Source organism: Dermacentor albipictus, chromosome 8, assembly GCF_038994185.2.
Source record: "Dermacentor albipictus isolate Rhodes 1998 colony chromosome 8, USDA_Dalb.pri_finalv2, whole genome shotgun sequence".
Taxonomy (NCBI): Eukaryota; Metazoa; Arthropoda; class Arachnida; order Ixodida; family Ixodidae; genus Dermacentor; species Dermacentor albipictus.
In genome coordinates, this window is record NC_091828.1 from 112,254,709 (window position 1) to 112,267,919 (window position 13,211).

Genomic DNA, 13,211 nt, shown 5'->3' on the forward strand with positions numbered 1-13,211 from the left:
CAGACAGACAGACAGACAGACAGACAGACAGACAGACAGACAGACGCACAGACGCACAGACAGACAGACAGACAGACGCACAGACAGACAGACGCACAGACAGACAGACGCACAGACAGACAGACGCACAGACAGACAGACAGACAGACAGACAGACACAGACAGACACAGACAGACACAGACAGACACAGACAGACACAGACAGACACAGACACAGACAGACACAGACAGACAGACAGACACAGACAGACAGACAGACACAGACAGACAGACAGACACAGACAGACAGACAGACAGACAGACGCACACGCACACGCACACGCGCGACTAAGCAACTACGGCGGGTATTGGATTGGATTGTGAAACTTTATTTGTCCAACAGATATAGAGAAGGCTTTAACTTCCCACCTAGACGACGGCCAGGAGTCCTTGGACCCTAGCGGTGGTTTCGGCCAGTCGGGCGGTCTTCAGTTGAATCTCCGGATCGGAGCTGAGTAATAAGGTCTCCCGTTGCTCTAAAGACTTTATTCTTCCCTCAGAGGGAGCCTGTTGGCATTCCCACAGAATATGATTAAGATTAGCCCTGGCTTTACATAGCTTACACTGGCTGGAGTACTGACCCGGGTAGGAGAGGCTGCACGACACCGGGCTTGGAAACGAGTTGGTTTGCAGGCGACGCCAAGTGGAGGCCTGGCTCTTGTTTAAGGATATATGAGCCGGGGGATATTTAACACGCCCTAGTGTTGTGTGATCTCTCTGTAACACACTAAGCGGTCCCGCCCCGTGAAGCCTTCGGCTAGCCCACCAGCTCGGAATGTAAGTCCTCGAGCTAATTCGTGGGCCGCCTCGTTCCCAGCGAGGGAGGCGTGCGCTGGTGCCCAGATTATTTCAATTTTCCTGCTATCTCTGCACGTCTGCAGGATTCTGTTCGCCTCGGGAAAAATTCTGCCTCTGGCAAAGTTCATCGCAGCAAAGTGAGAGTCACTGACTATAATTTTTGCTAAAGTACTTGCAATTGCAAGTGCTATGGCAGATTCTTCTCCAATCTGAGAGCAATCCGTCGGAACTGTGCCACGGGCTATCAGTCTAGTTTCAGCGCTCGCTACAGCTAGGGCCATGCGGCCGTTGCCATAGTCTGCAGCATCAACGTAGAGCATGTCCTCGGCCCGGCCCATTTCTCTCTGCGTTCCTTGTGATGGATTGGGTGCATGTTTTGAGGTAGTGGTGGGATTATTAGTCGGTTCCTCACGCTTCGCGGCAGGTCGACTTTGACGCCTTCCTGCCCCTCATAGTTTATGCCTAGCCTAGCTAGGACTTTCCTGCCCGTAGGGCTTCCCGCAAGTCTCTCATACTGCGAGATCCTCGCTGCTTCAATAATCTCCTCGAGAGTGTTGTGGAGCCCTAAAACTAAAAGCTTATCATTTGCAGTGCGGATGGGAAGCCCCAGCACCTGTTTTATACTTTTAAGTATGATGCCCTCAATTTTCTTCTTCTCGAATGACCTAAAACTGAGAAAGGGAGCAACATAAGCTATTCTACCTATAACAAAGGCATGGACTAGCCTAACTAGATTCGCTTCTCTCATCCCGGACCGCCTGTTGGCAATCCTGCGGATCAGCCTCATGGTCTGCAGTGCGCAGCCGTCTAGTCTCCTTATTGTTTCGCCATTAAAGCTTTTGGTCTGAATCAAAAGTCTCAGAACTCCAACTGTCCGCTTTTGGAATGGGGATCCCCCCCAGCTATGAGGGAGATTTGTGGTTCCTCCTTAATGGCCCTGCCTTTCGGCTGGTATAGAAGCAGTTCCGAATTTTGCGCTGAACATTTAGGTCCCCTAGGTCCGACGTAACCTTCAACTGCCTGGATAGCCCTTTGGAGGGTCTCCTCTATTTGGGCATCACTGCCCTTAGCTATCCACAACGTGATGTCATCAGCGTACATGCCGTGGTTTAGTCCTTCAGTAGCCTCCAGTCTTTCAGGGAGTTTGATCACGGCCACATTGAAAAGAAAGGGCGAGAGCACAGAGCCCTGTGGGGTCCCTTTGCTGCCTAATTTAAGGTCATCCGATTGGCATTCTCCAATAAACAATCTGTGCGATTTATTCCTTGTTATTATATGATGTTTCCTTCTTTTCCCTAATGCACCGTGCACTAAATAATTTTTTTTTCATTTCGGTTGCATTTGCGGTTATAGGTTGTAAACAGATACGGTTTATAGATGTCTTATATTCTATGAATTTTCTATGTACTGCCCCCCTTACTCAATGCCTTCACTTTGAGGCCTGTAAGGTATTTTCAAAGTAAATCGGCTACGCCCCGAAAGTTCGCTTCGAAATCCGGCTGCGAATCTGAACCGCATCATGGCGCCATGGCGCACTGAGCAGCCATGATGCCCGAGACGTTTACCTGGAATATAACACACAGTACACCGGACATTGCAGCCAAGGGTGGCAGAGGGAATGAGAGAGAGAAGCAAAGGGAATGAAGGTGGCATGTCATGGCGCTTAACCCCCACATATGCGTCCAATCACCTAGTCTGTAAGGGTTTATGCGAATTGGAGACAAGCAATTGGCAAGAGAACACATAGCATGAGGGTTAGATGCACCAATGCCACTTGAAAATTGGACGGGTATAAAGAGTATGCGTTTGGTTCAGCTGCCGCAGGACAACGATAGATTGGAGATCCCACGGTGATGGAGAACCTGTCCTGCGCAGAGATGATGTGAAGATGAATACTAGCCTTCTCGACCTCCTGAAGGATTGTCGCCTTTACAGGCTTACGGCACTCCGTGCACTTAGCATGCGCTGTAGTTTTCGGCACAGCAGCCGAGAATGCTCGTCCCCAAGCACCACGTGATTCGCTTCACGACAAACTGATATGGCGCCCAACGATGGCAAAGTATGGAAAGAATCACAGCATGGTGTGCATCGACGGCCTCAAAAGGCAAACGCTGAGCAAGATATCCGTTAACACGTTGACGCGTTGACAGCGCACTTGAAAGCAGAGTCGCACGACTAAGCGAGCATTGTGGACGAGCGAACTAAATGACCATTCACGAATGTGTCGCGCTGAGCAACAGTGGATTAGGAAAAGCACCTCGTCACTGTCTATAGGGTGGCATACATTACCTCATCGCTGTTTGGGCATACGTCGTTTGTGCCGAACGACTTTACTAACGCCCCATGACGACATGGTCGCGTGGCGTTCTTGAGGATGCGTCGTGGCGAGGTTATGTCAATAAGAGCTTGCCGCATATCAACAACGACGTTTACCTATCGTCAGCCGTTTATGCGTCCTCAACGTCGGTGGCGAAGCAACAAAGTGGAGTAGAGCGGATCTCGGCTGAGCCCCCCCCCCCCCCTTCCTTTTTTTTTTTGCCGGAGCGGGTTTCTATATTTTGCTGCTATTCAGGACGTCCACGACGGCCTGGAACATGGCGTACGGCTTCCACTCGTACGTTTCGCCCCTCACAGTGAACTTGGCGTACAGGCCGTCTTCGCCCAAGTCGTCGAAGACGACGCAGCGGTCGTCGGGGTACGCCTTCAGCATCTGCTCGACCTGCAAAAGAGTGGTGCCACCGAGGTTCGGGCGATTCCGTCTGACAACGCGGGCAAGGCATTCCGTTAGAGTGGAAGTCCTACAGCAGGACCCGTTGAATCGGGCACGTCGGTGGCTACCCATTGCAATAATTAAGGGCGCTGACGTAAGCCGCGGCTTTTGACAGATCGCGATACTGACCGCGTCGGGAGAGTAAGAAGCGATTCAAGCAGTGACGTCACTAGCGAGGGAGGATAGGGGGAAGCTTGTTGGACTGTGCCGGGTGCAGTTGTTAGGGGGGTGCAGATGGCCAGTGAAAGAGAGAGGGTGGATTGAATTGGCAAATAATTACGTGTCAAAGAAGCGAAGAGGCGCGCGGTCACGGCATGATGCACTGACTACAGCAAACAAAAAAAGATCGAAAATTTGTAGGGAGGTCACCCTTAGCAAAATTTCGTGACTTAGGGTGCTTTAGAACGTTAAGGTAAATGAAATATACATAAGAAACGTCGCCCCTGTGTGGCACATACAATATTGTATTGCGGATACATCCGCGCACTGCTCGTTGTAACTGCTGTAGAAATACTTCCCCGCCGGGGCAGACGGTGCTAGCGGATAGCGGGAGATAAGCGTAAGTTTGTGCTTTAAGTTAAGCTGCTTTATAACAACATTCGTTCAAGCGAGAGTGTGCTAAACTTCACCTAAATATGCAACGATCCCTGACGCCATGGCGCGTTTAGTATGGGGAAGTTCTAGGTGACGTTGCCACACGTCTATATTCCATTATTCAGTGTAGCACACAACAACACAATGGACAGGCTACAGCACGGGCTATGTGAGGCAACAGTTGTTCACGGAGTGCCAAATAGGACCAATATATTACGTTTCATACTCAGCAGTCAACGCCGTGGAATGAAGATATGCAAGCGTATAGTGCTCTCATAGAAGTTTTAACTCATCGGCGACGGCTTGCATGGAATAACTACTTCAGTCACAGCTGTAAACTGAAGACGTAAAATTACATTGAGCCCGAAAAAATCTCCACCGTCCGCGAGGAAGATGCTTTTGCCTTCTTGGAAGTTAGCTCACCTTCGATTCTCTCTGTGACAAAATGGCGCCACGCGTTTGCAACGCCGTCCTGCTTGTTAGTCGTCTGGTATGCCTACAGTCATCTAAACTGCGGTGTCGATAGCCTAGTTTTTATGCTACATTACGGCTATCAGATATGGCTCCGTGCAGGTGAGCGAAGCTACACTTTTTCTACACCATAAAAAAAAAGGCGACTTCCTACACTAGCTACACTCGTGTAAGCCAGTCTAAGTAAAAAAACTAGCCCTATTATATAGAGTAGCACAAACACACAGTGTCGTACGCGTACCTTGTACTTGAGTGTCTCGGCCATGTCGTACGCGAAGAAGCTCAGAAGCTTCTGGCTGGCTGATAGGTGGCGCCAGTAATGCGTATGCGTGACGTTGTCGTAGTGGTAGAACATGAGCTTCTTCTCCACCGGCAACTTCTTGCCGATGGGGGCGACGAACTGCGCATGCGTGTGTGAATACAGAGGGGCCATGGCCACGCATCACGCTGTGCGTCCAGGCGTCTCCACGCGGATACGTTCTTGAATACTAACCCTGTCTTTAGGTAAGGTTAATTTCAACTCCATATATACATGGAGATAACTCTGGCGGCACAGGTTTTCTACACACACAAAAAAAGAAATCTACTAGACGGAACTCTGGTGTTATGATCATTAGGCTGCGACTGAGACAATATTTAGTAATGAGATTTGTCTAATCTTTGCGCTCGTCTCATCAAACGTTCTTGCGGCCTTCTTTATGCCGCTTTTGCTTTTTTTTATACATTGCAAGGTTATTAATACCTGCGCCCGTTGGGAATCGTAGCACTTATAAGGCAACATTTTGTTAGAAATAATCAATTTGCAAAATGACGAACAGGTTTGAAACTTCAAAGGACGATGTTTAGGGGAAAAAAAAAGAATCAGCGCGGCTTCCGTCATTCCAACGCTGGCTGTCCGTACTTGCACGTAGCTACCGCACACACTAACGTTAGAGTTTCCCCTCGAAAGTTTTCTATAGAATTCTATAGGCGTTATCGTCTACGGGAGTGGCAAGTGTACGGTGGGTCAGCCCAAGCGGGAACGATGCTAAGCACGGAGACCTAATCTTCGAGCTGGGTGTTGCAGACGTGGTTGCGACATCATTTATTATGCTTTACGTTTCAAAACTTCAACGTACCCACTGTTATCTAAACACATCAAGGAAGTACCCGCCGGGGTTGCTCAGTGGCTATGGTGTTGGGCTGCTGAGCACGAGGTCGCGGGATCGAATCCCGGCCACGGCGGCCGCATTTCCATGGGGGCGAAATGGAAAACACCCGTGTACTTAGATTTAGGTGCACGTTAAAGAACCCCAGCTGGTCGAAATTTCCGGAGTCCTCCACTACGGCGTGCCTCATAATCAGAAAGTGGTTTTGGCACGTAAAACCCTATATATTATTACATCAAGGAAGTCGGCCTCGGCGGACACACGTAATCATTCATATTTACGGCGTTTACAACGCGACAGGTTACTGAAAGTTGCCAGTTTGGAAGAGTCACAAAGTCGCTCTGACAAGCCGGAATGCTAAGGCTCGCGGGTGAAATGACGGCACCTCTCCTCTTCTCCCCAGACACAGCTAAATTCTGAACTCGCGGACTTAAAAAGTCTATAGCGACATTCATGGATGGCCCTGCGATTACCCAGCGTTTCATATTCAACGTTCTCTGACCGCACGGCACCACGGAATGTCGTCGATCAAGGAAACAGGGTCACCGCGTTTCAAGAAACCCATTTTCCCATTTCCTGTGTACACGCAATATGCGGAGAACACCACCCTCGAGGATGGATTGGATGTCGAAACAGACCTATCGCACCCCTGCTTTTGCTGGAAATTTTGAAAAGCGGGTGTACTCGTAAGCTAGAACACGCACAGTGCACAATTTCTGTAATTTCAGGGTGCTAGAAGGGCGTTTTGTGCGAAACATGCACCTAGCAGAATTTAAGGGTGCACGCAGGTACTTCAACATTTCAAGCAACAAAAAAAACAATAAGTGTCTATATCCCAGTGATTTACGCCGAGCCATGGTTCAAGAACGTCATATGGTCACAATAGGCTACGAATGTGAACCTGCTACTTCGTGTACTTGGGGTCCCCGGCAGTGAAGTGAAATGGAGGTTGCTTTTTTATTTTATTTGTACCCTGCCTTTCGCTTTTTAGCACTGGCTTTACTAACGTTGTTCCAGCTCGCTCATGTTTTATAGAACAGCTACCAATCGTCAGCAACTCACAGCGCACCAACCAATGACAGTTCTTCAGGCGCTAGTTCGTTCTGGTGTAGCGTCGGGGCCGGCGCAATGTCATGCGCAGCGAGCCTTGAGCTGCTACGTGCAGTATCGGTTGGAGTAGACACTCGCTCGTGCATGTGGAGCAATCTTCTACAGATATCAGAACACATTATCTATTGTGAAGGTGGGGCAGCTTGCTGACAAAGTGGGAAAAAACGAACTCAACCGCTTTGTTCTATACACCATGCTGCCTTCCACTGGCGTCGCTTATGGTCCTTCACTTTCAGTTCAACACGAATAAGACACAAAAAATAGGCGTGCGTTCCAGAGATGCACACGAACAGTACTGTTCGAGACTACACAGAGTTGATACCTTTCACGTGTAAGTACATGTTCTCTCAGCAGCGTAAGCAAAGGAACGGGGATGGAGCATAGAAGACTGCTTCCGATAACGAATTCCACTCCTGTGCAGCACAGCACGGAGATAAGCGTGTTTGATAACATTATAGTACGGAACTTATACTAGCGTTCCTTAAGGACAAAGTCTATATTAGCCCTGGCGCGTAAGTGGATCTTTGACGTATTCTTGTTTTGTTTATCGCAGTTCATTAATAAAGGAAATTATTGAAAGCGCGAACAGAGGCTATCCCGTGGTGCCCTTTGGTTCTTGTCTCCTGTATTCTGTATAGCGGTTCTGCATGCCAAATGGATCTCGGCTTAGTGGAGAACAACAGATGCTAACGCGCTTGCTCTGTAATTGCGTCACAACTGCAACATTTTGCCGCTGTGTATTCTAATTCTCTCTCATAAAGATAGGTTTGGCTTGGCCGGTATTCCGGTAAAACGCGCGCGGATGGATGGGGCGCTGGGGCGGAGGCGTAAACGTGAGCGGCCTGCATGGTGCAGCAATCTGGTGGCCCAGTGCTCAGACAGACAGAAACGGCTGATATTGCATTAACCGAGCGTATTCTTCTTCGCTGCTGGTATTAATTTTCGTCATATGCGTAACCTTGTTGCTGCCACAAATTCACACCCACAACAAAGTAAAATACACTTGGCAACTGCAATATTAGCTGTTTCTGTCTGGACTGCGCCACCAGGTGGCTGCACCGTGTGGACCGCTCACGTTTACGCCTCCGCCCTATCGCCCCGCCCCGTCCGCCTGCGTTTTACCGGAATGCCGGACAAGCTCAAAACCTCTCTATTATGAGAGATAATTAGAATACACCGGGACGAAATATTGCACTCGCAACAATTGTAAAGCCAGCGCGTTTGCACCTGTTGTTCCACAACCGAGATGCACTTGGCATGCAGCACCGCCTGCGTTTTACCGGAATACCGGACAAGCGAAACCTCTCCAATGCTGCCATACCCGCCTCCGGCTGTAGCGTTGCACGTCTTCGTCGGAGCGGACGTCGTAGATGAAGTCGATGCCGTCGACGCTGGTGTACGCATAGTTGATCGAGGTGGTGACCGAGAAGCAGAGCCTCGACTTGTTGAACACCTTCTTCCAGTGCGGGAATTCGGCCAGGATGTCCAGCTGCGTGCAGCACGCGAATGAAGCAGTCACGTGCATGTATAGCCGCGGTGAAGTCACCACTGGCGTGACCCCGGCGGTTCAATTTCAGTTTATTCTACATCATTACAACGCGGGTATGCCCGGGCGATGAGGGGAAATATATTTGAAACTTGAGGGCGCCCGAGTACACCCACGTGCACGGCACACGACAACGATTACACCAAAAAATGCGACGGACAGCCAGCCGAATTTGTTTAAAATTCCAAAGCAACCTCACTTCTTAGCACATGTTCACCCGTGAGCGAAAGTGTAGAGACTACAAGGTCGTTAAGAAACTGAATTTCTTCGAAGTTAACACGCATAGCCGGAAACTGACGATTGCGCTGGAAAATTTTAATGCCGAGTTTGAATTGGAGTCTTTCTTTTCAAGTTGCATTCACAGACAGAGGAGAAAAACAGTTTTAACGCGCAATCCCTGGTCCGTATACTTTTGCCCAAGAGCGTACAAGACAGAAAGAACAACTCGACAGCAAAACACAAGAGATCTCGCAGAAATATACAGTAATGACCAAAAACTTATAATTACCTCGAGAAATGTTGGCGAGTATTGCGTGTACTGCATTTTCAGCCCAAATGCATTCGGAAATAAGTTTGCTTAATAACATGCAGTTCAACTTCATGACGTAACTTCTGTGACGAGACAAAAACGGAACGCACCAGAATGACGCTTCAGTGGCCGCAGACGAATGACTGTTGAAAGGTTGTTTTAAAGCGAAGCTTTATTAGCGCACCCTACCGGTCCTTGACGAGCATGGTTAATGCTGCTGCAGAATAGGCACGTGCGAATGACACCGCGTTCGGGTGAGGGTAGGAGCACACGCTCTATATAGTCTCCATGAGGCCAAGTACGCAGTAATGAAACGGGCTAAATTATAGCCAACCCTATACCCCTGTCCGACGAGTCGCACTCTGCTGCCCTGGCAATTCATCCCTCGACAAACTTCAGACATCGCCTTCGCCCTCGTGACGTCACTGGGTCAGCGTCTGACCAGAACCACTTAGACTAGGTGGTTCTGGTCGGACTAGGTGAACTACTTAGTCTAGGTGGTTCTGGTCAGACCGTGCGTGCGTTCGCCCGAACGAATGTTTGCATTTTTTTCGAGTTAGAATTGCGAACGGCCGGTGTAGCGCATAAGCATAAGAGAGCTTTAGCTTAGGGGACGCAAGCGGCTTCCACACGCAAGAGATAGGGGCGCCGGTACTACGCATGCGCAGACACTGACGTAGTGGTCCGCGCATGCGCAGTAGCGTCGCCTCTAGTTCTTGCGTGCGCAAGCCGCTTGCGTCCCAGAAACTAAAGCTCTCTATAATCATGAAGAGATATTACTCGCTCCGGAGATGACGCGTCGGACTTAGTTTTGTAGCGTTTCGTTATCAGCTTCACGAAACCTATTGCGCGGGGGGGGGGAGGGGGAGGGATAACTGACGCACGGCGTGCGGACGCAAAACCGCAGCACCGCAAGCGTCGATAGGCGACGCTACGCAATAGGCCGCACGGAAATTCAACACTTTCTGTGCCCTCCGCGGTATGGCTTTGCGGCTGTGGCGTTGCTCGAGGTCCCGGGTTCGATTCCGACTACGCCAACCAGATTTCGATGGAGGCGAAATACAAAATCGCTCGTGTGTAGTTAGATTGAGGTTCTTGTTAAATAACAATCGGGGAGTCAAAATTGATTGGTGCTCCGCCACTATACACAGCGGGCCTCGTAATACGATCGCTGTTTGTTACACCTACAGTCCCGTGATTCAATGAAAGTTGAACACTTCTGCTAAGACGGGATGCGCCGTGTGAGCAAAGAACGCCTCAAGCAAAACGTCTCGCTGCGTGTTCTCTGTGTTACGCGAAGAAACAGCAGTGGTGCACCTGGTGCAACACTGCGGTTGCTGATGCAACAGAGATGCAACAAAGATAATGCAACAAAGATACTGGTGCAGTGGTGCACCAACATCTTTGCCCCCAACTCATCACTCTCTTATTGTGTTCAACGCTAAAGAAGTTAAACATCCACCGTCGAAACCACCGCCAATTACCGTCAATCGTCAATCTAAGCAAAACAGCACAGAACGCTTCGCCTATACGTCGATTCCCACAGTGCGCGGAATCTGCATAATTTTATTTATTTTTTTCCTCGTTTCACTCCTGCTTGCAAAGCCGAATGAAAGCGGCTCTCGCACGCGTTCCCTCTGGAGCACGTGTGCGAGAGCACGCGCTGACGTCACATAGCACGTGCTCTCGCGAGCACGTGCCACGTGACTTGAGGCAAGCGCCTATTCGGCAGCACTATAGCTTCCACAGTGGGGAACGGGCGAGTGCGAATAGTAATTGTGGAGACCTAATCGAATACGAATCGATTATTTCCGGAGTCAAATGGACTCAAACATCGAATGCTTTCCGAACATTGGACAGCCGTTCTTGCAATTATCATACAAAATGGTTTTCACGTGTGTGAGTACAAAACATTAGCGATTTTCTATAATTGCATTTCAAGTTATCCGGCCTTGTTCATTCGCATGCGCATGTTTAGTCGCATGCGCAGGACTATTCAGAGACTGCGGATGATTGCTGAATAGCCGGTGATATCTGGATGCCTGAGCGATCTGTATCCGGCTCCACAACGCCAGTTTTCATGCTTTATGCGTGTATACGCAAAGCCCGCGCGGGAATGAAACGTGGTGCATATTTTCTCAACCTTTATGTCTGATTCCGCTCAATTGACGAATTGAAACAGCTAGGAATGTCGAGGAAAGGAAAGTCTTCCTAACGTATATATACGTACTATGGCCACGTTCTTTGATGTTTAATTAGATTGCACTGCCTTCGGCAACGGTCCACATTTTTAGTCTGGGCTATCTCCGGCACAGACCCATACTTTTCGTCGAGCAAAGCCATACCTCCGGTTTCACCTTTAGGCACGTACACTTTGAACGAGGGCATCCGGACTACATTTCACCTTTCTTGCTCTTAGTTACTCACTATTACATACACTATACTACGTACGCTCCGTACATACACTATACACTACGTACTATACACTACGTACGTACACTACGTACTATACACTATACACTCCGTACTATACACTAACTTTGTGCGCCTTTTTTGTGTTCCAAGCTCTGTTCTGACCACTTTTTCGCTCTCCTCAAACCGCCTAACCTGGCGAGACGACAGCGGCCAGATACCCCTATCTCGCGAACCACATGCACATCTGGAGCTGTTAAAGGAGACCTCGTCTTCAATAAGAGACAGTGACGTCATCCAGGGCGACTCACCATGCCTCGCGTGTGGGGGCCGGGTGGCATGATCGGGTTGGGCGGTGACGCAAACCGGAAGGGAGCCGTGTTCTCCACCCGGCCCAACAGCAAGTTGGGCTCGTCCGTGCTGTTGGCCGTGCTGATCCCTACGACGTCTGCTTCCCTGCGTGGCGGGTAGGGCGAGATAAAGCGCGTCCTGCTCCAGCAGGACCGTCGGTAACCGTTTCGATTGGCTGCACACATCGTCCGTGCTGGCAGTTTTGATTGATCGATTTCTTAGGCTTAACGCGCTCAAACAAGCACTGAACAAGACTAGAAGTTTGCACCGAGATACAGGAAACGAAGTGGTTGGAAAGGGCCGAACAAGGTGTGTCACAGAAGCAAAAAGTCTCCTTCTCGAAGCGTTTTGCTTCGCGAAGGAGACTCGCCTTCTTCAGGGAAGTGCAGTTGCTGCCCTGACGCACGCAAAGAGTCCTCAAAACGTTGGCTCAAGCAACAGTCCTTTATGGGCTGCTCCTAATCACTTAGGCGAGTACCGACGGGACATTTTCTACTTTTTCTCTTTCTTCCGTCAAATGCCAGTCAAACCCTCTAAACCCTAAAAACAAGCACTGGAAGATCGCGCTCTCGAAAACATATTACGACAGACGTTTCTACGAAACAGCGGTTGAATTCGCAGAGCTTTTTGTTCGTAATTGACCTTTCCCAATGACCGGCCGCCTTCGGTAACAATACATCCAGCTGGCATCACGCAGGATTGGTTGACAATGTCTCTTACGCACAATTATATCGTGAAACCTTTCGTGAATACAGGCGCGGAGCCCGTCTTCAAGAGAAGACTCCAACACCGGAATGTTTTGTAAAAGAAAATGTCAACCAATCGCACGGCTAGCCAATGCCGTATAGAGCGCTCACGAACATGAAGCTTGGTGATTTCGGACGCACTTTCGATCGCGGTACCTCAGAAACAGACCCATCTACGTGACGTCAGGATATCCTATAGTTATATCACCATTTCTGCTATCGGAGAGTGCGGTTATACCACGAGAGGAAAGTCTGAAGAAACGGGCAATACACTCCGGCTTAGTTTTGTTTCATGAACATCATCATCCTACCTGACCTTACTGCTACGCAACGTGATCAAACTTTGCCTTGTGTCGAAACGTCACGATAATGTCGATGATGTCATATTCAGCTTTTAGGGACAAACTTTAGTATCAAATATAACGAGTGTTTCCAAATCGTCATGCTCGATGAGTATCAATCTTTTACACACGAGAAACACGACACAGAGCCTTCAAGACGAGTACAGATCGGGCAGGTTTGGCTAGATTCATTATAAACAATGCGCGAATGAAAGAAGACACCATAAGCGGTGTTGAAATCCACACCCGAGTGACGGTTCCTCCTCGGTAACAGACTCAACTCTCGAAGGCTATGCTGTTGCAGAATCAAATTTCGGTGTCACCTAATCGCGGTATGGCCTCCGAGATCGGGTGGA

General features: G+C 49.3%; 1 protein-coding gene across 3 annotated transcripts in view; it reads right to left on the reverse strand.

The window, feature by feature from the left end:
* Positions 1-442: 442 nt before the first annotated feature.
* LOC139049038 (uncharacterized) overlaps positions 443-13,211 on the reverse strand; it is a 48,150-nt gene continuing 35,381 nt past the window's right edge. For all 3 annotated transcript variants that reach the window (XM_070524122.1, XM_070524121.1, XM_070524123.1), the window contains 4 exons: positions 11,729-11,873; positions 8,252-8,419; positions 4,914-5,072; positions 443-3,556 (listed from right to left, as the gene is read on the reverse strand). In XM_070524122.1, the coding sequence (XP_070380223.1) occupies positions 3,389-3,556; positions 4,914-5,072; positions 8,252-8,419; positions 11,729-11,873 (640 nt within the window). In that variant the 3' untranslated portion in view covers positions 443-3,388. The remainder of the gene's footprint in view (positions 3,557-4,913; positions 5,073-8,251; positions 8,420-11,728; positions 11,874-13,211) is intronic.